The following is a 25,129-nucleotide window of genomic DNA, read 5'->3' on the forward strand; positions in this document are numbered from 1 at the left end:
GGTTTAGGGGACCCTCATGGTATGACACCTCAAAAATGTTTGTTGGTTGTTCATTTAGATATATTTAGGAAATTGTCTACCTGTTCATTTAGCCTACTATAATAACAATGTGCTATAGAGGCAATTTGAAGGTGCTGCGTATGAGGGTTAGGCTCCGGAAATAATAGCAGGGAATGTATTGTGGAGCTTGTAAAATTAGATCTTTACTTCATTTGCAGGTGTGCTGAATAAACTCTTAGAAAAAGTTAAAGGGTCAGCAGGCAGACATTCCAATAAAGGAGCCTGGACAGTTTAATGTGTGTCTAAGTAAAGTGGAATGAATAACCTTTACCCGTGGTCACCATGGTGATCAGTGGGCTGGTCTGGTACTGTGCAGCTATCTGGGACAAGAGATAGGAGCATTAGGAGCCTGGGACGTTTATCCCCTCCCTCTCCTTCACATTCCCAAAGCCAACCCAGGCAGAGGAGTGAGAAACCCTCACTATATCGAATTAGAGCATGTGTGAAATAGCGGCTTAAGGGAAAAATTGCTAGAGAAACACTACGACTGCTACTAGAAAATGTCACAGGAGTCTATCTTAGTTGAGTTACAATTTGCCCAGAGGCTATAGTGCTAACGGATGGATTGCAACGCTTTGAACACAATGGCTGCGCTCCTGGGCCCAGTGGACTATGGTTTACTTAATGGACAGCTTATATGGATGAAAAAAGTCTGTATCTGAGCCACACATTTTTGAAAATTCTCACATAGCAGCAACCCGGTGAGTATTTCAAGCTTTTATGTTCATATAATTACATTTGTATTATTGTAAGGACAGACTGCGTCGGAGAGCTGCACAGGAAATCATGACCAAATCATAACTTGGACTCCCTTTCATCCCCAAAAGGCATTGAAGTCCTGAAATTAAACCACTCCTGAAAATTGATGGCCTGTCCTTGCCAATGTCACTCAGAGAGCTCACTGTCCATGCTCCTGTGCCCAGAGCCCACTCATGTGAAGGCTGCATTGGAAGGTCTGAGTAGGTCTGCTCAGGAGAGCAAAAAGCAGATGGTGGAGGAGATAGTGAAGGCTCCTAAGAGAGAGAGCTACACCAGGGCACTAGAACATTTACTCAGCTCCACAGACTCATGGTGAGTGCAGATTGATACTACTTGTGGGCACGTTACAGTTTTGTCAAAATAACTTCCTGTTTACACCTGAGCTCTCAAACAACCCATCACGTACTCTATTCCCAAAGGTGTGTCATGCAAACATACCTTGTGATCAAGACTGCATTATGATATTCGTGTGTGTACCTATACAGTACAATGTTTTCATTTACTGTAATAAATAAGTAATTAGTCCATGTACATCAAAGTTTGTGCTGCAAAGGCAAAATGCCTTGTCTTTCAAGTAAACAGTTGTATACCCTCCTATGCAGTGAGAGGAAAAGTCTTCCCTGCCTTGTAGGGGACTCGCTTTGTGTTCCCATAACAGCAAGGTCCCCACCCTGAACTCTGAACACCAATAAGTGATATGGCGGCTGGTTTCCCTTGACTATGCCTGAGTTTAACGTGACTACTGAATGTGACTACTGAAGAAAATCATGTTTACTGCTGTTTGTAATTTATATAACCATGGTTCCGAGACGCACATACGTAAATCTCTAAAGCATATTAATGTCAGGCTTTACGCTGACTGGTGGTAAATGTTTTCCCCCCTGCTCATTCAGGCTTTGCAGTACTGCAGCCTATCATCTTGGAGTCCTGGTGGAGAGAGAGGAGGTTGTGCAGCAGCTGCAGGCTCCAAAGGGCAGCAACAGCCTTGTTGGGACTCTAGGGCAGCTCCTAACCAGAGATGATCCAGACATTGTGATGAATGCTGCTGGCGCCTTAGCCTCTTTGGTAATAGAGTGTGTGTGTCTGTGAGCGTGTGCGTGGGGGTGGGGGTGTAAAAGAGAGTATGTGTGGGGCAGCCTTACCAGTGACCCCCTCTGTCTTGAATCATCCCCTTCTCTCAGGTTGAGAGCTCGGCTGGACGTGAGTGGCTACTGAGAGACCAGGCTGTGTTTGGGCAGGTCTTGAACAGCCTGTTGACCCTGCTGGACCAGGGACGGGAGAGCATGGTGAACTCTGCTGCCCTGATCCTGGCCAGGCTGTCCCTGTGTGAGGTGGCCTGCCAAGGCCTGTTACGCCACCCCTCAGCCCCCAGCACCTTGGGCTGCCTGGTACAATGCCTGGCACACAGCCATACAGGTCAGAGCTAAGGACGCGGGGGGATAAGGTCTTGTGTGGCAAAATATAGTGCTGCTAATGCACTGCACTATTGAACCCAAAATGCCAGTAGGAATGGTTTTATTGCTTCGCTAGTCGGGATGTTTCATCAAATGTTGACACTGACAGGTTTTCTTGTTTGACAGATAAACGTTTAGCCGCATGCTTCTAATGGCTGTGTTTTTCACTTCTAATAGACACTGCTATGAATGCAGCCTTTGCGTTGGGCCGTCTGTGTGGAAGTGAAAGAGGCAGGAGTCTCATTCTGACATTTGCACCAGAGTACCAACTGGTAAGACACAGTACACATCTGTTGAGGAGAACAGTGGATTTTGGAATAAATGGTCGATTTTGAATCCACACCAAGCTCTGTTATTCAAAAGGGTCTTGTTCTTTTCAACTCTCCAGGTTCACAGTCTACAAGCCCTTATGAGTGAGCTGGCTGGGCCAGAGGCAGGACAGACAGCCTGTTTTGCATTGAGTTGCCTAGTAACAGAAGAAGATGGACACGCTCTGGTGCTGGGTAGCTCCTCCCTCCCCAGCCTGCTTGATGCTCTTCTCTACCGCTTACAAACAGAAGACCAGGATAGTGCCTGGTTCGCTGCCATGTACGTATGTCACTCACTCCTCCATCTTACACCCTAGGGCCTAGCTCATTCCATGATTAAGAAGCGTTAGTAGTCTCACTGTCACTGTACCACTAAAGAACATGGAACATGGAAAATATTTGACAATCTATCATAGTGAAGTCAGATAGATAGCTAGCTGAAGCACACTCTCTCACCCTCCCCTCCCTTTCTTGGTCTCACAGGGCAGTGAAAGTATTTGTGTCACGACCGGCTGGAGTGTTACAAGTGCGAGAGCACAGGTTTCTGAAGGAGCGACTGAAGGTTGTCTTATTACAGTACTCTCTGGAACATTTCTGTTGAACCAGGTTATGCTTATGTACCTGGAATGCAGTGTTTGCTTGGTTGGTCAATTATTACATAGCCTATAGATACTTTTTTCAATATCAATAGGATGTAAATTACTATATCTATCATATTACTATATAAAAGTTTGATTTAATATATCAATATCCATTAACAGTTATCAATTGTTGGTGCCTTGTAGCTCAGTTGGTAGAGCATGGCACTTGCAACGCCAGGGTTGTGGGTTCGATTCCCACGGGGGGCCAGTATGAAAATGTATGCACTCACTAACTGTAAGTCGCTCAGGATAAGAGCGTCTGCTAAATGACTAAAATGTAAAAATGTTATAACTGTACATTGAAATGACAATAGCAATTAATGGAAATTAAATTGTCTTGCATTTATTATGTTGTCTCAATCCCTTTCTGACTCTCTCCTCCAGTCTCTCTCCAGCTCTCCCTCCATAGGCAAGGATCTCAGGGAGGAAGTGAACTCATGTCTAAGGAAGCTGGAGCCACTTGTCAAGCCGTTGCCCCCGACAACTAGACGCCTCCCATCTGGGGCCTGCACTGTGTCATGGGAGAAGTGTTTCCCTGAGTGTGGCCTAGAGGTCACTTACAGGTCAGCTGGACGCAATAATGTTATTATAGGGACCTTTTCACCAAATAGACCTCCTCATAATATTCTTAGAGGAAACCAAATAATATCAAAGAGTGCTAACAAACAACCTATTTCACATTGTGGCATACTGGCATTTAACATAGAATTGCAGAAATAACAAACAAATACTAAAAGGAATCCTTTTAGCAATAAGCTGATATGGGGTCTCTTTTTCTGTCCTCAGCCTTCTGGACAGAGAGACAGTTCTGTATCGTGGAACCCAATGTCATGTGACTTTACCGGTTTCAGTCCTCAAACCTGGACATGAGTTCTCACTCCGACTGATCCACTCTACCTCTGATGGGGACACCAGCTCCTGCAGCGAGCCCGTGCTATTGGCTATAGAATCAGAGGGGACGGGGACAAGGCCTGGTCCTCCACAGGAGCTGCGCGTGATTGGATGCACAACGTCTCATGTGCGACTGAGTTGGGTTGCGCCGGCGGGTGAACTGAAGCCCAAGGTGTATCAGCTGTATCGTGGTGAAACACTCCTAGATACCACAACAGAGCTGAAGTAAGTTATGCTGTAACAATCAATATAGATTTTTAAACAGCTCCTTTTGAGTAAAGATTAATTGTCGTCCTCCACACAACAGCCTGAAATGTTAACCATAACACCAAACTTAAATTGTACTATGTTATTTGCCAGGGCTGTAGTGGGTGGTCTGTCCCCAGGGACCCTGTTCCAGCTGGGTGTGTGTGCAGTGGGGCCTGGGGAAGAGGTGGGCCCCTGTGCGGAGGTGGAGGTCCGTACAGCCAAGGACCAGGACCACGCACCCAGCGGCCTGACCATGGTGGTGCTGGGCAGGCATGAGCTCCAGATCATGTGGGGCGCTCCCCTGGTGCCCCTGGGTCGCCTGTTCAACTACGAGCTGAGGTTGAACGGCCGCGTGGCTTACCTGGGCACGGAGCGTGCTCACACTGCCCGCCATCTGGCCGCCAACACGGCCTACACCTGTACTGTAGCGGCCATCACCACCAGAGGGCGCTCTCAGAGCCAGTCCGTCACTAAGAGGACTGCCCGCGACGAGTACCCACACACACAGAGGTGAGAAGAGGAGAAACAATCAGATTATATCTATAACATGTAGCTTGTGTGACTGAATCTATGCATTGAGAGGGTGGACTTAAAGAGTATTCAATCTCGAGTGATGCTCTTTCCCATGTGTGTGGGACATAACCCAAGCCACGGTGTTGTTACATTCTGTCCGTCTGGCTGCCTATCAGGTGTCTGTACTCCCCCAGCCGTCAGCCTCCTCCTAAGACTCATCCATCACCCCCATCAGTCACAGAGGCAACAGAGGTCAGACGAAAGGTCACAGAGGTCAGGGAAAAGGCCATGAAACCCCACTCTACACACAGCCATCTGACCAAGGTCCATCTGTCCAGCAGGCGATACAGAGGGACTGACCACAACAGAGAGAGACACAGGTTACCCTCATGTCATAGGAGAGATCATGTTGACGTGTAGATTTGTTGTGTGATTTTATACTTGCTCTTTTCTTTGTCTTTCTCCAGGCAGCCTTTGGTCTCCACTTCATCTTCTGGCTGTGAGAGCAGCAAAATTGAATCATCTGAGGTAGGCCTACCTACACTTTGATATCTTAGACAGTGCCGTAACAAAGCCATTTTTGGGGGAATCCAAGTGCTAATGATTTATCCTGTTTTACTGTATTTCTTTGTTCTAGATGATGACCATGGGGCTGGTGAATGGATATGATGCAAAGGCCTTATGGAGGAGAGCCAAAGAGAGGGCAGGAGTGTCCGTCTGCCCTGCTGTGCTTCCTGTCCGGCCCCTGCTCCATCTACAGGCTAAGACTGAGGAAAACCTACTTGAGAGGCAGTCCCACCGTGGCATGGACCAGCCTTTAGACCCATCATGCCTCAGGGCCCAAATAAGCCCAGGTAGGTAGTCTGTCTAGACATCCTGGTTGTCTCCAACCATTTTCAAATGTTCCTTAACACGTCTGTACGTAATAGAAGGGCAGTTTGGCATAGAGGAGCTACGTCACTGCCTATGTCACTACCTTATCCGCTTGAATAAAATAGGAAATAGTAGCTGGCAAGATGGCGATCACAGAGGTTATTTTTTACTTTAGCGCAGTTGCCAAAAGAGTAATTGAAAACAGAACCTAGTCACTGCTGTTGCCTAGGGTCAGGTTTTCGAGACTACCAGGTAGGTTGTATTTGTGTGTCAGATAGATAGAGGCTTCACTGGTCATGCGTAATGGTGCACCTATTGTATAACCCCAGGGATGCTTCTCCAGTGGAGTGCTCTCAGAAGAGGACCCAGAGACCGAGGAAAACTGCCCTGTATCCCCCATCATATAGGTGAATATGTTACATTTTAGCAACATTAGCAACAACACAAATGCACTATTCCTGTCACACAAATCTGTTTCTGTCTATGTCTGTGCTTGTGTTTATGTCTGCTTGTGGTGGTACATACAACAGATGCAGTGAAGTTAGTCGATCCCATTCCTCCCTCCTACACACAACAGGACTGGACAGGAAACTATAAAGACAAGCTGCTGAGAGACAGGTAGGGGCTCTGTTGACTTTTCATCTGGAACTTGAGTGCTCTTCTGTCTTTCAATATTGTGTTCTACCATGACTTCCCTTCCTGTAACCCTAACCCTCTGTCTGTGTTCATCTCTGTCCTAGGACAAGGCTTTTGACAGGACCGAGAGTGCAGAGCGAAATCAGAGGAAGATATCCTCTAACAACAAACTGGACCAAGCTAAGCTGATAATGATCCGCAGAGGAAAGCATGGGTTTACACTGAAAAATCTAAAACGAACAGAGAATGGTGCTTCTTCAGAGAATGGGGTTTGGGGGCTTGTCTCAATACCAGTGATTTTCATAAAGACTGTGTGAATGGAAAAAATTAAGAATCAACACTGTTTGTTCTTTAGTATTAACGGACAGAATTAGATTTTGTAAACATTTTATTTTTATTTTGATGCCCTTGTTTGTTTCAAATCACTGATGTTCAATTAGTGAAACTCAAGTCATAGATCCTAACTTTTGCATCAATCATATGGTAAAAAAAGTATTACTCAGCAGAAAATAAACTATCCCACCAAACAAAATATTTTTCTGCCCCTAAAATAGAATACAGTAATGTATTTTTCTTTTGATCCTAAACGGTCCTCAAGTTAGAGCTGCACTGATGCCTCCTGTCCACATGGGGTTGTAAGTTATTTTCGTATCACAGAAACCTCCATAAAAAAAATATTATATTAATGATTTCTTCTACTGTGTATGCGGAAGGGGGATGCACTGTTGAGCGCTGATTGTACGGAGATTGTGACATCCGGTTAAATGGCATCCCTTGAGAAGGCAAGAACAAGATGTATGTCAGGAGAAGTGCAGTATTATCATAAGGAGACGTATACTTGGAATACGGAGGAGGAATGGAGGGCAAAAGAGAGGCAGAGGAGGTCTAAGAGAGAGAGGGAGGAAGAGGGTGAGATTGAGTCAGTAAAAAATGGCAGAAAAAAGGGAGATGGGTTGTTAAAGAAGAATGGTAGAAAGTAAAAGCAGAGTGAGCTGAAGACAGGAGGAGAAATGGAAGTGAATGAGGGCGAAGTATCGGAGGTGGAAGGTGTGGTGAAGTTCTTGGAGCCCGAGGATTGCACCGAGGGTTAGGATAAATATGAGTCTGTGACAGTAGGAGTGAAGTTTTTGGAAAAGGTGGAACCTTTGTCTTTTGACTGATACATTTGTGGTTTCAGGGTGGGTGAAAACAGAGTTGGGTGCTGTGGAATCGGTGAGGGTAACCAGAAGGGGTCTTGTGATAATTGTTGTGTTTCTGCTCATCAGAGGGAGCAGGCGCTCCGCGTTAAACGAATGGGGGCAAGAGATGTGAATTGTTTTGCGCTCAAGAAAAGGGTGCCATTGAAAGGAGTGATTACTGGGGTAGCAGTAAATGTAAAAGTTGACCAACTGAAGGGGAAGATTCCCGGTGTTTGTGATGCTCGTCGTTTGGACCGATGCAGACAGGGTGAGTGCTGAAACAGAAGAGTCATTGTCTGTTCTTTTGAGTTTTGATGTTGAGTCTTTGCCCGACAAATTGATGTTAGGATATATAAGTTATGAAAACAGTATGAAAATGTATGCACTCACTAACTGTAAGTCGCTCTGGATAAGAGTGTCTGCTAAATGACTAAAATGTAAATGTAAATCCTGTAAGAGCTTTTGTGCCGAATACATTACGTTGTTACAGGTGTCAAGCTTATGGGCATGTGGCAGCAGTGTGTAGGAGGGAGGTTCCTAGGTGTGAGAAGTGTGCAGAAGGGCATGAGACAAAGGAATGTGGAGCATTGGGGAAAGTAGTGTTATGTGTTAATTGTAGGGGTGCCCATGGTGCTGGGGATCAGAAATGTCCCATGCGAGAGAGGCAGGTTGAGGTTTCCAGGGTTAGAGTAGTGCAAAAGTTGTCATATGCTGAGGCAGTGAAGAAAGTAGAGGAAGATGGGTCAACGGGGAGGGATCCTGAGAGGAGTGGTGTGAGTAGTAGATCTGTACAAGTACAGAGAGATAGGCTAACAAGTGATATATGTTTCAGTAAGATTGGATTTTTAGCATTTATAGCAATGGTTATCAACTGTACTGCAGGGATGTAATGTAAGTTGCAGAAAATTGAGGTTGTGGTGCCAGCTGCAGAGAGGTATTTGGGTGTGCGAGACTTGACATCAGAAGATTTACAGGGTGTGTTAAGTGGTGGTGCCCCATCCTTTCAGGTTGTTGGCCTGAGGTAGGACTAAATAGATTTAAATAGTGGAGTAGGGTGGTGTTATTTTATTATTATTATTATTTTATTTTTTGTGAGTGTAGTGTTAGATGGTAGGGTATGTTTTTATATTTTCAAGCAAAGTATAAAGGAGTTATACTCCAGTCTAGTAGGTGGCGGTAATGCAACATTTATTGGATGCCAACCGCCGTTAAACCTCATCGAAGAAGAAGTGTATGCGGAAGTTGCATGTTTCATAACAACAATTATGTCCATATTGTATTGTAGAGGCTGAGTATAACACTTCTGTTAGGTTTTAAATGTTAAAATAAATACGTCAACTTCAACGTTTTTATTTATGAAAATGGTCAACCTTGGGCTCACAAAAGTGGACGATGCGCTTGCAGCAAAACATCCGGTAGGTCCTTTCTCTCTTCACTTCTTCAACCCTTTATGCAACGTATTGCTGGCCGCTGCAGCTCAGCTTAGAAGACACACACATTCCAATGTAAAACTGGACGATGAAATGTTGCTTCTCTGCCGTTATTGGCAGGTTATCCAGCCTTGTCATTTTTTACTAGTGTGTGTGTAGTTGTGCCTGTGTTGTGACCAGATACATTTTAGAGGACATATTCAACATCAAGCAATCATCTCAAATGATAGTTGCATTCACAACCAACAAACTATTTGTTTTCTCTCTCAGGGTTTACAACAGTATGCTGCCTGTCAGTCTCATGCCTTCATGAAAGGGACAGGGACCTTCATATTAAGCGAGTGACACATGCTCTTCCGATGCTTTGACTTCATATAAAACAGTGTCCTACTCTCCACGGAATTGAATAGGCATGTAATTTCTCATAAAAAAAACACTGCATAAAAAATACTACAGGAGGTCATTAGTGAAGCCCATTGCTGAAGGCACTTACCATTGGTTCCTAACATTTATTTTACTGCCTCTTATAGGGACAGGTGGAATATTTCTCATACAAAAGGTTATTCAGAAGAGGCTACCATATCCTCTGCAGTGGAACCTGCTGATTTCAACAGGTAAAAAGTATTTGACTTACACAACATCTGATATACTACTTTAAGTGATACTAAACGTCACTCATGTCTCCCTCTTTGTCTCCTTCCTCCCTTTCAGTGGCTTCGTCGGTGGGCAGCTATGCAGTGACGCGCTGGGAGACAATGAAGTGCACTGACCTATGGATCCTAATAGAGACAGGGAAAGTACCAGACAGAACAGCACAAAGTGAGTATAGCTGCTATTAGAGCAGTGGCGGTCTCAAGGTAATTGACCGTTAAAAACATAAACAAGTTTAACATCTCCAGGCCTCCATGCACACATGCTGCATTCAAGCCACTGATGTGTGCCTTTGGAACATCTACATTTAAAAAGTCTAAATTAAGTTAATATACACATCACAATAAATCCAGTATTTATTTGAGTCAGGTCTAAAGAAACATTATGATATGAATAAAATGTATTTTAGAAGAACAGAATATGAGTTGGCGTACTGTATGTTATCTGGCTATGCTCCATGCCATAGGCTGTAGGCTTGTTAATTTAGCTGACAAGATATCCTTATAAGTCGCTTGCTATCATTTTATATTGTATGATTTTATAGTAAGAAGAATATAATTGAACTTAGCTGAATAAAATCAAAATGATATTTTTCCCATTCCGGAGCAAGTGTGCATATGAAGTGGCTATGTTGAGCGTAAAAGTGATCAGTTGAAACAGGTCCTATACACTAGATTTAGAATTACTTGACAACTTTAGTTGTGAATGATACAAACCTTAGAATGTCTTAGAAATCAAAACATATATGGACTGCATGATGCAACTATAGGCTATTGATGAGTTGAGAAAGTAAAAAATAAATAAGCTTGCACTCTGTTCCTTGCCTCAGGCTGCAAAGCTGTTCTCTCATCAAGTGATCATATTTTCACCCATCAGACTATTCTCAATTTAATCTTTACTAATATGTTTTAGAATGGACCATTGTCAAATGGGCAGGGGGAAAAAATGCATGTCATCAGTATGCACTCGAATAGTGAATGGAGGCCATGCACTTTCCTGCTGGTCTGTTTTTTATGACGCCGGATAGGCTACTTTGGTTTTATAGCGGAGCTGTGCTTAATATCAGCAGCTGAGAAATAAATATAAGAAAACGTATTTCACTTCACACATCAACCACTGTTTGAGGAGCATGCTCTGGCTGTGCGACAGGTGATATTCCTCCCAAACTCTGTATGCCATGGGCTCTCTGACCCTGTTCCTTGAGCTACCCATTGCTTCATTTGGGAAACCAAGTGAAATCTGTTCGGGAACATCGATAGTAACATGTTTTCCCAACGAAACATATTTCACTAAACTGTTGACAGCCCCTCTCTGCGCTCGAGAAAGGAATAAAGGAGAGAGTGGAGGAGATGGAAACGCATTGTGGTGAGATTCTGTAGCTAAAGGTAACGTGTCAGCCTATTAATTATGAAAATATAAAAAAATCCCTATTACAAGGCTATTCAAAATGATATACAAATTCACTATAATTGTAAGCTAACTGTAAGCCACCCTGCACAATAAATGAACCAACAGCATCACCTAGGCTGGCTACCAGGTGGTAAGGGTAGGCAACAACACATCTGCCACGCTGATCCTCAACACGGGGGCCCCTCAGGGGTGTGTGCTTAGGCCCCTCCTGTACTCCCTTTTCACCCACGACTGCGTGGCCAAACATGACTCCAACACAATCATTAAGTTTGCTGACGACACAACAGTGGTAGGCCTGATCACCGACAACGATGAGACAGCCTATAGGGAGGAGGTCAGAGACCTGGCTGTGTGGTGCCAGGACAACAACCTCTCCCTCAATGTGAGCAAGACAAAGGAGCTGATCGTGGACTACAGGAAAAGGCAGGCCGAACAGGCCCCCATTAACATCGACAGGGCTGAAGTGGAGCGGGTCAAGAGTTTCAAGTTCCTTGGTGTCCACATCACCAACGAACTATCATGGTCCAAACACACCAAGACAGTCGTGAAGAGGGCATGACAACACCTTTTCCCCCTCAGGAGACTGAAAAGATTTGGCATGGGTCCCCAGTTCCTCAAAATGTTATACAGCTGCACCATCGAGAGCATCCTGACTGGTTGCATCACCGCCTGGTATGGCAACTGCTCTGCATCTGACCGTAAGGCGCTACAGAGGGTAGTGCGTACAGCCCAGGATATCACTGGGGCCAAGCTTCCTGCCATCCAGGACCTATATACTAGACGGTGTCAGAGGAAGGCCCAAAAAATTGTCAAAGACTCCAGTCACCCAAATCATAGACTGTTCTCTCTGCTACTGCACGGCAAGCGGTACCGGAGCACCAAGTCTAGGACCAAAAGGCTCCTTAACAGCTTCTACCCCCAAGCCATGAGTCTGCTGAACAATTAATCAAATGGCCACCCGGACTATTTACATTGACACCCCCCTCTTTGTTTTTACACAACTGCTACTCACTGTTTATTATCTATGCATAGTCACTTTCCCTCTACCTACATGTACAAATTACCTCGATTAACCTGTACCCCTGCACATTTGTTCGGTACAGGTACCCCCTGTATATAGCCTCGTTATTGTTATTTTATTGTGTTACTTTTATTATTATTAATTTTTTTACTTTCGTTTTTTTAGTAAATATTTTCTTAACTCTATTTCTTGAACTGCATTGTTGGTTAAGGGCTTGTAAGTAAGCATTTCACTGTAAGGCCTACATCTGTTGTATTCGGTGCATGTGACAAATAAAATTTGATTTGATTTATACGTTCTCTCCCAGACTCGTGGATAGACATTTTGGAGTGTAGCATAAGGTAACCCAGTCCATTCAGTATGCAAAATAATACAGTCCACACTCAAAGGCGATTACTCAAATATGTTTCATTTTGGAGTATAGGCTAGACCAAGTATGTACCAAAGACATCTTAAATCAGTTTTGTTTTGTGTTTTTCTGCCACACATAATATGTGGTTTGTATAAAAGCACAATCATAATTTGTAATCGTTTTTTGAGGGGGGTGGGGGCTTGGGCTCATAAGCTTATGCATATGCTCTAATATGTGTATGGCTGTTTTGAAATAATCATCACCTTATAAAGCGTTGTGTTAGGCTTTGAAACAACATCCACAACGGCCATGTTTTCCACTCAGTTTCAACCTGCTTTTGAACTAATTTCTTCAAATTGATCATCACTGTGAGGTGAGTTTTAAAAGCAAGACACTGTTTTGATAAGCGTTTGTGATTTTCGATTTCATTTGCATTGATGTCAGAGTGGTTAGAGGGACAATGGAGCCCTGAGTACCAGGCCATTAGGACCTGATGGTCATTAGGGTACTACCAACGCATGTCCTGAGTGCATAAGAGGAGGCTCAACGGTCACGTGGAATTTTACTGCAGTCATGACTCATGACTGCCGGTGTGGCGGTAATTTGGTTACCGCAACAGCCCTAGCTGCTATTCTACTTTTCTATTCTATGTGGACTCCACCGGAATGCTTGGTGTGCACAATACTGTTCCTGATGAAGAGGGATAATGAGGCCAGTGGTTTATTCAGCTCTCTGACATCTCTCTGTGTCCGTATGTGTTGTAGTAGCAGAGCCTGCCGCTGAGGAATCAGCTGGGCCTAAGAAGACCCCATATGGAGATGTGATGGATTGACCACAAGACATACTCATGTACAGGAAACCCCAACTCTCTGCTTCACATCACACCCACTCAGCCCCATCAATAAGCACATTTATTTATTTATTTATTTATTATGGTTTGACTGTACCACCACCATTGGACGATGTTCTGCCATGTTGGACTTATTTTCACGCAGCTTCATTGAACCCTCTTTATAGAGCAGAAAACCTTGTAAAGGTTTTTAGTTAGGGCCGGGACGATACCATTATCTATATATGTTTTCCATGGCCAAAATGAAAACACGAAGCACACCAAATTCTTTGGTCCTTTAAAAACCTGCTGCATGTGAAAAAATGGTGTGCTATAGCTTGGAAAATAGGGCGGCAGGTAGCTTAGTGGGTAAGAGCGTTGTGCCAGTAACCGAAAGGTCGCTGGTTCTAATCCCCGAGCCAACTAGGTGAAAAATCTGTCGATGTGCCCTTGAGCAAGGCACTTAACCCTAATTGCTCCTGTAAGTCGCTCTGGATAAGAGCGTCTGCTAAATGACAAAAAAAAAAAAAAAAAAAATGGATGACAACATAATGTTTGTTTCCAACATTAGGGCTGTTTTCCTAAAGAAGTTAAATCCGCTTCGTGTTTTGTTTCCTTGCCATGATACTTATGAGTATGGCGATACTGGTGTCTTCCCGATCCTAGTTTCAGTTGATCATTGCATTTCTTCGGATTTAGCGACCTTGACTTGTGTCCAGATGTGTACCGTATAGCCTAGTGCAGGGGTATTCAACTATTACCCTACGAGGTCTATAGCCTACTTGTTTTCTGTTCTACCTGATACTTAATTGCACCCACCTGGTGTCCAAGGCCTAAATCAGTCCGTGATTAGAGGGGAACGATGAAAAACAGCAGTTGAACTGGCTTCGAGGTCCGGAGTTGAGTTTGAGGGGCCGAGTGCATATGTAATGTATGGAAAAGGTAGAGGGGGGAAACATTGTTATTCTCTGTTACAGATTGGTCCTTGGGAAGCAAGTGAAACTTGGGTCTTGTGGTTGAATAAACAATTTCCATTATTATTATTATTATCACATCCTGAAAATACTGGTTTATTGCAATAGAAGTCATGGCCATCATCAAGCTTTTATCTCCTCAAAGGTAATCAATCCACTGTTGACAAGGGTCCAATTTCCAGACAGATATGCTGTGAGATTTGGATTTGGAGCCGGATATGTTGCAAATGTTGCTGCAATTTGACAGAGTTCCACAAATCTGTTTTCGCTTTTTGGGGGGATTAAAATTTTAAGCTCATGATCCTGTATTATTCTTTATGCATGGGTTGGCATATTGTATAATGAAACAAACCTGTAATCAATGGAAGTTGCACTGATTAAAAGACGGCAATGATGACTGGAGGGAAAGAAGGGAATTGATTTTTATAGTAAACTAAAACTAAAACTAAACATAAAAAAATGATTTAGTAATCTGAAATAAAATAATTAAACCCATTTGAAAAACTATACTGAAACTATTTTGCCTGGCTACCCATGCTCCGGCCAAACGCTACGCCACACCCACAAACGTTAGTTTCTTCTCCGCAATGAGTCTGGATCTGAGTACCTCCCCAACGATTTCTAGAACACAAACACATTCTAACCGTTTTGATTGGTCCCAGAAACCGATGGGTTGGGCTAGAGCCAGAACATACATGGGTAAAACAGCGTTTTGAAAATGTGTCACTGGCTTTGATACTCTGATTGATTGGTTAGAAATTATTATCCAATCGGTGATTACGTTGTTTCGTATGACACCCCTCATTTTGACATCTCCACAAACGACTTCAATGATGGCAGTCTCAGACTGAAGTATGCGGAATAATTCAGTTTGAGTCGTCAGGCAAGAAACTATTATCGTTGACTCCAAAACAAAATAAAATCCATCATAAATTATGTTCAATTTTAGTTTTTTTCTCTTAAGTTTTGTGCAAAAATCATATTGGCTTTTCAAGCTTTATTTTCTTATGGGGTTTTCAAGCTTCTGAATCTGGCAGGTCACATTGAGATCTACTTTATAATTGAATGGTAGACTAAGCGAGATGACGTTGCCACGAGTAGCACCGCAGATATTGGGTGTGTTCGAGCCGGAAGGCTAACGAAGCCAACTGTAGACGAAAGTCAGCGAGTGAAGTCGGGGGAGTTGCAACTGTGACAGCTGAAAGTCAGACACTGTGGTGGTTTTCCAACCGCAAGGTTCAGATCAACATGGCAGTGTCAACATAGCTGCCACCCCATACTTTTTACGCTGCTGCTACTCTGTTAAGTATTTATGCATAGTCACTTTAACTCTACCCACATGTACATATTACCTCAACTACCTCAACTAGCCGTACATATTACCTCAACTACCTCAACTAGCCGGTGCCCCCGCACATTGACTATGCAACGGTACCCCCCTGTATATATAGCCTCCCTACTGTCACTTTATTCTATTGTATATATAGCCTCCCTACTGTCACTTTATTTTTACTTCTGCTCTTTTTTTCTCAACACTTTTTTGTTGTTGTTTTATTCTTACTTTTTTGTTTAAAATAAATGCACTGTTGGTTAAGGGCTGTAAGTAAGCATTTCACTGTAATGTCTGCACCTGTTGTATTCGGCGCATGTGACCAATAAAATTTGATTTGATTTGATTTGATTATTGTTTATACAAAGTTTTTCTTTATAAATGTTGAAATATACCCCCAAATCACGCACTCACAAACTGAAAACGTAACGTGATTAATTGGTTAGAGAGAGGTCTCAAGTATAATTTTCATTTGTATACCCTGAAGCTTTAGAAATAGCGGCAAAGTTGGTTCCTGTTTCAGTCATGTCTTTGGTCATGTTCGCGTGGGTCTACCAAAAACACCCTAATGATTGGTTGACAAATAGTGCCTCCCACCATGCAGGTGATGGCTGCATGGTGCAGTTGGTGAGAAGCAACTGCAGCGTAAGCTCGTGATATCAGTATGGTTCATATGAGGCTAACAGCGTGGTAGCTACAGGACCAAAACAGCTGAGAAGTTTATGCCATGTTCAAAACCACTGGGAACTCTGAAATCTCGTTCTTCCGACTTCAGTGCATTCAAGAAAACTGGAAACTCTGAAAGAAATGAGCTCCAACTGGGATGGTTTTTTTTTTACGGTCATCCGACTCAGAATTCCAAGTCGGAAACTCTGGCATCTTTTTAGAGCTCTGACTTTCCGACCTGAAAATCACTGACGTCATGATTTGACCTCGTTTTTTTTCCGATTTCCTAGTTGTCTTGAAAGCACCATTAGCCTCGCGCTTCAACGCTCCTGGTTGTTGCGTAAATTCACCCACTACTACTGTTTACTTCATCCATCCTGACCCATAACTTTATGCATTACTGCCCCACAGTGGCGAGAAGGGGCATCCCAAATACCACAAAAACAATACATCATGTAAATGGCCCCTTGCCTCCCAATCATAAGCTAATTGCTGTCCCTAAAACTAAATTATAAAAATGAAATTGAAATGTTTTTATAAAACTTTAACTAAATAAAAACGAGTAAATCAGATCTCAAAACTAATAGAAATAAAAACACAACTATAATAACCTTGGTGAACACAGACACCATGTAAGCTAATGTGATGATGATGGTGTCTGTAATGATACATAACATAATGTTCATTGAACTAAAGCAGTTGAAAATGGAGAGGCTAAAACGGTCAGCGTTAGTGTTAATGTACAATGTCAACGTACAGGATTTACCTCTGAAACATCCATTAAACAGATCATGTTTGCCTTTATGTCACAGTGTATATATACACTGAGTATACAAACATTCAGAACACCTGCTCTTTCCGTGACAGACTGACCAGGTGAATCCAGGTGAAAGCTATGATCCCTTATTGATGTCACTTGTTAAATCCACTTCAATCAGAGTAGATTAAGGGGAGGAGACAGATTAAAGAAGGATTTTTAAGTACCTTTTGAACAGGGTATGGTAGTAGGTGCCAGGTGCACCGGTTTGTGTGTGTGAAGAACTGCAACGCTGCTGGGTTTTTCATGCTCAACAGTTTCCTGTGTATCAAGAATGGTCCACCATCCAAAGGACATCCAGTCAACAGATTGAAGTGCCTTTGAACCGGGTATGGTAGTAGTCAAGAACTGCAACACTGCTGGGTTTTTCATGCTCAACAGTTTCCTGTGTGTATCAAGAATGGTCCACCATCCAAAGGACATCCAGTCAACTTGACAGAAGTGTGGAAAGCATTGGAGTCAGCATTGGTGAGCATCCCTGTAGAATGCTTTCGACACCTTGTAGAGTCCATGCCTCGACGAATTGAGGCTGTTCTGAGGGAAAACTCAGTATTATGATGGTGTTCCTAATGTTTTGTACACTCAGTGTATATAGCAAATGCTACAATTCTGGAGAGGAGGCTTTGGTCACCATTATTTAGGCACGTCAACACTAGCTGGCTCACGTATGTGTAAATCTACTCTCACACCTCTCTTGTGAGAATTTGCCCATCTGGTTTGAAGCAGAGGTGTAAGAGCATGAAATTGTGACCATTTGACTCAAGTCAGTGTATTCTACCTCCTGTCCTTTCTAACAGCCTATAGTTATGGCCCTGCTATGTAGATTACTGCCATTCAGTGCTCCTGACAGAATAGATTATGACTTGTACATCACTCAGAATCTACCTCTCACCAGCATCTGCCCACACATCAGAGGAGAGGTGTATACAGTGGGGGGGAAAAGTATTTAGTCAGACACCAATTGTGCAAGTTCTCCCACTTAAAAAGATGAGAGAGGCCTGTAATTGTCATCATAGGTACACGTCAACTATGACAGACAAATAGAGAATTTTTTTCCCAGAAAATCACATTTTTAATGAATTTATTTGCAAATTATGGTGGAAAATAAGTATTTGGTCACCTACAAACAAGCAAGATTTCTGGCTCTCACAGACCTGTAACTTCTTCTTTAAGAGGCTCCTCTGTCCTCCACTCGTTACCTGTATTAATGGCACCTGTTTGAACTTGTTATCAGTATAAAATACATGTTTGACGGTGGGGATGGTGTTCTTGGGGTCATAGGCAGCATTCCTCCTCCTACAAACACGGCAAGTTGAGTTGATGCCAAAGAGCTCGATTTTGGTCTCATCTGAACACAACACTTTCACCCAGTTCTCCTCTGAATCATTCAGATGTTCATTGGCAAACTTCAGACGGGCCTGTATATGTGCTTTCTTGAGCAGGGGGACCTTGCGGGCGCTGCAGGATTTCAGTCCTTCACGGCGTAGTGTGTTACCAATTGTTTTCTTGGTGACTATGGTCCCAGCTGCCTTGAGATCATTGACAAGATCCTCCCGTGTAGTTCTGGGCTGATTCCTCACCGTTCTCATGATCTTGCATGGAGCCCCAGGCCGAGGGAGATTGACCGTTATTTTGTGTTTCTTCCATTTGCGAATAATCGCACCAACTGTTGTCACCTTCTCACCAAGCTGCTTGGCGATGGTCTTGTAGCCCATTCCAGCCTTGTGTAGGTCTACAATCTTGTCCCTGACATCCTTGGAGAGCTCTTTGGTCTTGGCCATGGTGGAGAGTTTGGAATCTGATTGATTGATTGCTTCTGTGGACAGGTGTCTTTTATACAGGTAACAAGCTGAGATTAGGAGCACTCCCTTTAAGAGTGGGAGCCAGAAATCTTTCTGATTGATAGGGGGTCAAATACTTATTTCCCTCATTTAAAATGCAAATCAATTTATAACATTTTTGACATGTGTTTTTCTGGATTTTTTTTGTTGTTATTCTGTCTCTCACTGTTCAAATAAGCCTACCATTAAAATTATAGACTGATCATTTATTTTTATTTATTTATTTTATTTTTTTATTTTTATTTTTTTTATTCGGGGGGATGGATCAGCTTAATATTGCAGATAGATTGTATCTTCTATCAATGTAATTGTCTGCATCACTTCCAATCCCCCATGTTTTTTTTATTTTTTATATATATATTCCCCTTTATTACTTTTCAACCCCACCATCCTTTCCCTACTTGGAGTAAATTAGTGAACAACAATGCCCAGGCCTCTACTTCCGGTCTATACTTACTATCTACACCTTATAGACAGAGTTAATTTTACAATAATTATATATATATATTTATTTTTTTGCTCCTAAACTTCTTCTACTCTCAACCTCTCCGATCATTTTCATGATGTCCATCCGGTTTGCTTCTAAATGCCATATCTTTCTAACTGTGCTCTTTCCCAAAAGCTCCCAACATACAACCTATATACTTATTATGGACACAGACTGATCATTTCTTTGTCAGTGGGCAAATGTACAAAATCAGCAGGGGATCAAATACTTTTTTCCCTCACTGTACCAGAGGTGTGTCATTATCATGTAGTTTGGCATTTACACTGATAAACAATGCTTCCAAAAACAAGCACACGTTTGTCATCATAAGCCCTGCTTTCACATGAGGGATTCTATAGATGGCTTAGAGCAAGACGTGCATTACGATCTATAAATAAATACTGTACACCACCGGTCAAAAGTTTTAGAACACCTACTCTTTCAAGGGTTTTTCTTTATTTTGACTATTTTCTACATTGTAGAATAATAGTGAAGACATCAAAACTATGAAATAACACATATGGAATCATGTAGTAACGAAAAAAGTGTTAAAGAAATGAAAATATATGTTATATTTGAGATTCTTCAAATAGCCCCCCCTTTGCCTTGATGACAGCTTTGCACACTCTTGGCATTCTCTCAACCAGCTTCATGAGGTAGTCACCTGGAATGCATTTCTATTAACAGGTGTATCTTCTTAAAAGTTAATTTGTGGAATTGCTTTCCTTCTTAATGCGTTTGAGCCAATCAGTTGTGTTGTGACAAGGTGGGGGGGGGTATACAGAAGATAGCCCTATTTGGTAAAAGACCAAGTCCATATTATGGTAAGAACAGCTCAAATAAGCAAAGAGAAATGACAGTCCATCATTACTTTAAGACATGAAGGTCAGTCAATCCGGAAAATGTCAAGAACTTTGAACGTTTCTTCATGTGCAAACTGGCTCTCATGAGGACCGCCACAGGAATGGAAGACCCAGAGTTACCTCTGCTGCAGAGGATAAGTTAATTAGAGTTACCAGCATCATAAATTGCAGCCCAAATAAATGCTTCACAGAGTTCAATTAACAGACACATCTTAACATCGACTATGTGAATCAGGCCTTCATGGTCGAATTGCTGCAAAGAAACAACTACTAAAGGACACCAATAATAAGAAGAGACTTGCTTGGGCCAAGAAACACGAGCAATGGACATTAGACCGGTGGAAATGTGTCCTTTGGTCTGGAGTCCAAATTGAAGATTTTTTGTTCCAACCGCTGTGTCTTTGTGAGATGCGGTGTGGGTGAACAGATGAACTCTGCATGTGTATTTACCACCGTAAAGCATGGAGGAGGTGTTATGGTGTGGGGGTGCTTTGTTGGTGACACTGTCTGTGATTTATTTAGAATTCAAGTCACACTTAACCAGCATGGCTACCACAGCATTCTGCTGCGATACTCCATCCCATCTGGTTTGCGCTTAGTGGGACAATCATTTGTTTTTCAACAGGACAATGACCCAACACACCTCCAGGCTGTGTAAGGGCTATTTGACCAAGAAGGAGAGTGATGGTGCTACATCAGATGACCTGGCCTCCACAATCACCCGACCTCAACCCAATTGAGATGGTTTGGGATGAGTTGGACTGCAGAGTGAAGAAAAAGCAGCCAACAAGTGCTCAGCATGTGTGGGAACTCTTCCAGGTGAAGCTGGTTGAGAGAATGCCAAGAGTGTGCAAAGCTGTCATCAAGGCAAAGGGTGGCTAGTTGAAGAATCTCAAATATAAAATATATTTTGATTTGTTTAACACTTTTTTGGTTACTACATGATTCCATATGTGTTATTTCATAGTTTTGATGTCTTTACTATTATTCTACAATGTAGAAAATAGTAAAAATAAAGAAAAACCCTTGAATGAGTAGGTGTTCTAAAACCTTTGACCGGTAGTGTATTTATAGGAGTTTGAGCAAGGATGTGGCTTTGCATCAGTACTGTAAGAAAAACACAGGGTCCTTTTTTATACGGTGGCACCATTTGCATAGCTGAACTAGTTTATTTTTTCAATTTCGTTTTTTTCCTAGTGGAAGCCAGTGAAACAATGGAGTCCTTTTACACATAACTCCCAGGAGAAACTAGGTGACCAAAGTCCAGTCCCTTAGGCACCCAAATAAGTGCATTAAAGAAACCCTCTTAACAATACTAGGCTCCAGAAACAGGAACAGACTGAAAAAGTGGATTGGCATGGACGAAACTCATCCAGGATTGGTTTCATTTGATGAGACATTCAGTCGATTCATAACTGAAGGCTAAATGAAAGACTTGACACTATCTGTTCTGTCCTTTAGTCTCCATGGCCTAAATTCACTTCCACTTCCTCTCTGTCTTCCACTGTAACTAAGCTTTGATTAAAACCCTTTATGATTTGAAGCACTTCCCAAAATAGAATAATGCAGTGACCCAGCTCTCAAATCGTTTGCCACATGCAGTGATATTGCTGAAGGGAGAGACAGAAATACAGAGAGCAAGCAAGGCACAGAGTGAAAAAAAGATATGGTATGTGTGTGTGTGTGCATGCATGCCTGGGGATGGGTGGCCAGTGGGGTGAGGAAAAGTATGTTTCTAATAAGTAAGATAAACAATACCAGGGATCAGCCCACAGATGGTTTAGCTTCCACTCACGATCTGTGGGCACTGCTGTGAGCGTGTGTTTGTGTGACTGTGGCTGTGTATGCAGGGCTCTAAATTAAACATTTTAATTGGTAGCACTGGTGATAAAAATAAAATAAAGAAGATACAACCTATATGAATTCTAACTACTTTTGAAGCACGATGTGCCCTAGAAACTAAATGTAACACTGTAAATAGTCTACATTAGTTTATTATAAAAGCTAAAATGGTGATATGAATACCTGTCATTGAAATTACAGTCATTTGTGGAATATTAGGCTTTTTACATTGTGTAAAAGCACTATTTACCTATTGAGATTCGCCTGGTTTTAATGTCTATGATTGAGATGAGATGCATTACATTGAAAATTGTACACTGTCTCTTTAGAAAAGTCAGATTTGTGTTGACAACACGCAAGAGATCTGTCATTCATTCATTGCTATGTCACTTATCTACTGAAGAAGCTATTGCTTTTCCTTTCTTTCTGTGCCACCAAATGTTTGGATATACTGGTAAAGTTAACAAGTTGTTAGCTAACTAGCCAATGAGGTAACATGACTGAACAAAGTGTAAACAAATGGTTAACGACGCGCGCCTAGTTTTAGAACGCCCCACGACATGGTTATGAATGTAAAATGCGGTCCCGGAGATCCGTAATAGGAAGATACAAATGTTGCGTCGGTATCTAGAAGCAAGCCATTTTCGCTGTAGTAATGTTGCTTTCAAGACAACTGGGAACTCGGGAAAAAAACTAGGTCAAATGATGACGTCAGTGATCTTCAAGTTGGAAAGTCTGAGCTCTGGAACAAGGTTCCCCGGGAGGGTCGCCACTGAATACACTTTATATGACTGGAGACATTAGCAGCATCTTATGTAATACGACAAATTACAGGGTAGCCTACTCTGCTGACACTGACAAACATATAAATAAAAACAACATTGTCCATATAATAGGCCTAGGCGAAAGAGAGACACAAATAGAATATGATGTCCATCTAAGCATTTCGCTACAGCCGCAATAACATCTGCTAAATATGTGTATGTGACCAATAAAATTTGATTTGATTTGATTAACTAGAGGAGGAAATTGTCAAAAAACTAACTTTTAAGTGGCACTGACCCAGCAATGATAGTGAATATATGCACAGTGCGCACTCGCCGGAGATAAGGCCGATGCTCTCCGAAGGTGCCAATAAGATAGGTTATACTGTTGTTCGGTCAATAAAGTTGAGAATTGTGATAACTAAAAGACAGATTAGAGTCTTTCGGCAACACGTGCTGCCCAAATTTCATGCGCTGCCTTTCTTTCTGACTGTAGGCAATGCGATTTAAAACAATCAGTGCCGGACAATTACTGCTTTTTGAGGTCGGTACGGTTTCGGTTCGATTATTAAAAAATAATCCGTTTTCTTTTTCGGTTTCGATATATTTTTTTAAACATGATTTTAGACCATTTAAATATAAATTCCAAAGCCAAAAACAGTGAACATTCAATTGCCAAAACATTGAAAATATTCCATTGTCTATGTTAGGTCCACATTGGGTTGAAGTCCCCCAAAAAATAAAAAAAGGAAATTACTATGAAATAATAAAATATTTAAGTTGGGTATATTACTTAGTTTTGATTGGATTACTTTATTAATCTTTTATAATCTCATCTCTGCTCAGCCAGACAACGTTATCTCTGTGCTCCCCATACTATGTCTTTAGTCATCCGATTTAGCAAGGATAACCAGCCTAAGCATGCTGCAGAGCTGTCTGACGAAATTATTTTGCTAATTCTTCAAAGTAGATAAGGCGTACTTTCACGCACTGTCTCTATCCCCCTCTCTCGTCGTTGTGTTGTGTACATTACTCTCTCATGCGGTCTGTGTGTATCTAACCTAACGTAGCGGGCGTAAAGTGTATCCATCTCTGAGTCGAGAAAACAGGCGCAATGGATTATGGTCATTGTAGTTAATTGGCACGTTTATGCGCGGAACCAGGTGAAAACTACAACTCCCTTCAGCCCAGCGTCTCACATAGTTTTTCACTTGATTTTGCTCATGAATTATACAATTTCTCTAGAGAAATGGCGCGTTGGGCTTAGAAAAAAACGAACTAAATGGAATTTAAGTAGCCTAACTGAACCGACATTGGTCAATTAGTTGTTTAATAGTCACTAACCGAAACCCCCCTCGACATGTCTGTTAATCGCTCAGTACTAAAAACAAACCACAACTTGATTTTTAAAAAGAAGCTAATGATCCTCTGTGGCACGATCATGCTTTAGTAGCCTATTTGGAAGGATTTTACTTATTTCTGTATAGAAGGGAGTCGGCTAATTAGGCTATATAATTTTGGGTCAAAATCAAAATTACCAGTCAGTATCTGGTGTGGCCACCAGCTGCATTAAGTACTGCAGTGCATCTCCTCCTCATGGACTGCACCATATTTGCCTGTTCTTGCTGTGAGATGTTACCCCACTCTTCTACCAAGGCACCTGTAAGTTCCTGGACATTTCTGGGGGGAATGGCCCTAGCCCTCACCCTCTGATCCAACAGGTCCCAGACGTGCTCAATGGGATTGAGATCCGGGCTCTTCGCTGGCCATGGCAGAACACTGACATTCCTGTCTTGCAGGAAATCACGCACAGAACGAGCAGTATGGCTGGTGGCAATGTCATGCTAGAGGGTCATGTCATGATGAGCCTGCAGGAAGGGTACCACATGAGGGAGGAGGATGTCTTCCCTGTAACGCACAGCGTTGAGATTGCCTGCAATGACAACAAGCTCAGTCCGATGATGCTGTGACACACCGCCCCAGACCATGACGGACTCTCCACCTCCAAATTGATCCCGCTCCAGAGTACAGGCCTCGGTGTAACACTCATTCCTTCGACGATAAACGCGAATCCGACCATCAGCCCTGGTGAGACAAAACTGCGACTCGTCAGTGAAGAGCACTTTTTGCCAGTCCTGTCTGGTCCAGCGACGGTGGGTTTGTGCCCATAGGCGACGTTGTTGCTGGTGATGTCTAGTGAGGACCTGCCTTACAACAAGCCTGTCTGAACACTGATGGAGGGATTGTGCGTTCCTGGTGTAACTCGGGCAGTTGTTGTTGCCATCCTGTA

The 25,129-nt window shown here is 42.6% G+C and overlaps 2 protein-coding genes across 2 annotated transcripts in view; both read left to right on the top strand.

Annotated features, from left to right (window-relative positions):
• Nucleotides 1-88: 88 nt before the first annotated feature.
• On the top strand, nucleotides 89-7,557 carry LOC121541656. Its single transcript, XM_041850833.1, has 16 exons — nucleotides 89-761; nucleotides 888-1,131; nucleotides 1,713-1,884; nucleotides 2,001-2,235; nucleotides 2,451-2,545; nucleotides 2,662-2,861; nucleotides 3,065-3,143; nucleotides 3,607-3,785; nucleotides 4,009-4,338; nucleotides 4,474-4,872; nucleotides 5,052-5,255; nucleotides 5,343-5,403; nucleotides 5,513-5,729; nucleotides 6,078-6,155; nucleotides 6,279-6,366; nucleotides 6,489-7,557. The coding sequence occupies exons 2-16, from the start codon at nucleotides 926-928 to the stop codon at nucleotides 6,571-6,573; spliced, it is 2,628 nt and encodes an 875-aa protein (XP_041706767.1). The 5' UTR covers nucleotides 89-761; nucleotides 888-925; the 3' UTR covers nucleotides 6,574-7,557.
• A 1,161-nt stretch (nucleotides 7,558-8,718) lies between these two features.
• Nucleotides 8,719-25,129, top strand: part of LOC121541658 (suppressor APC domain-containing protein 2-like) — a 29,330-nt gene continuing 12,919 nt past the window's right edge. The window contains exons 1-4 of the mRNA XM_041850841.2: nucleotides 8,719-8,977; nucleotides 9,263-9,329; nucleotides 9,523-9,606; nucleotides 9,704-9,811. Of these exons, the coding sequence (XP_041706775.1) occupies nucleotides 8,918-8,977; nucleotides 9,263-9,329; nucleotides 9,523-9,606; nucleotides 9,704-9,811 (319 nt within the window). The 5' untranslated portion in view covers nucleotides 8,719-8,917. The remainder of the gene's footprint in view (nucleotides 8,978-9,262; nucleotides 9,330-9,522; nucleotides 9,607-9,703; nucleotides 9,812-25,129) is intronic.

The sequence above is a fragment of the Coregonus clupeaformis genome, chromosome 27 (genome assembly GCF_020615455.1).
Source record: "Coregonus clupeaformis isolate EN_2021a chromosome 27, ASM2061545v1, whole genome shotgun sequence".
NCBI lineage: Eukaryota > Metazoa > Chordata > Actinopteri > Salmoniformes > Salmonidae > Coregonus > Coregonus clupeaformis.

Excerpts from the sequence above, each read along its gene's own strand:
- LOC121541656 (XM_041850833.1), top strand. The coding sequence starts at position 926 with ATGGCCTGTCCTTGCCAATGTCACTCAGAGAGCTCACTGTCCATGCTC. Across the intron at positions 2,546-2,661 it reads TTGCACCAGAGTACCAACTG|GTTCACAGTCTACAAGCCCT; the intron begins GTAAGACACAGT and ends TCAACTCTCCAG. Across the intron at positions 5,404-5,512 it reads GCAAAATTGAATCATCTGAG|ATGATGACCATGGGGCTGGT; the intron begins GTAGGCCTACCT and ends TCTTTGTTCTAG.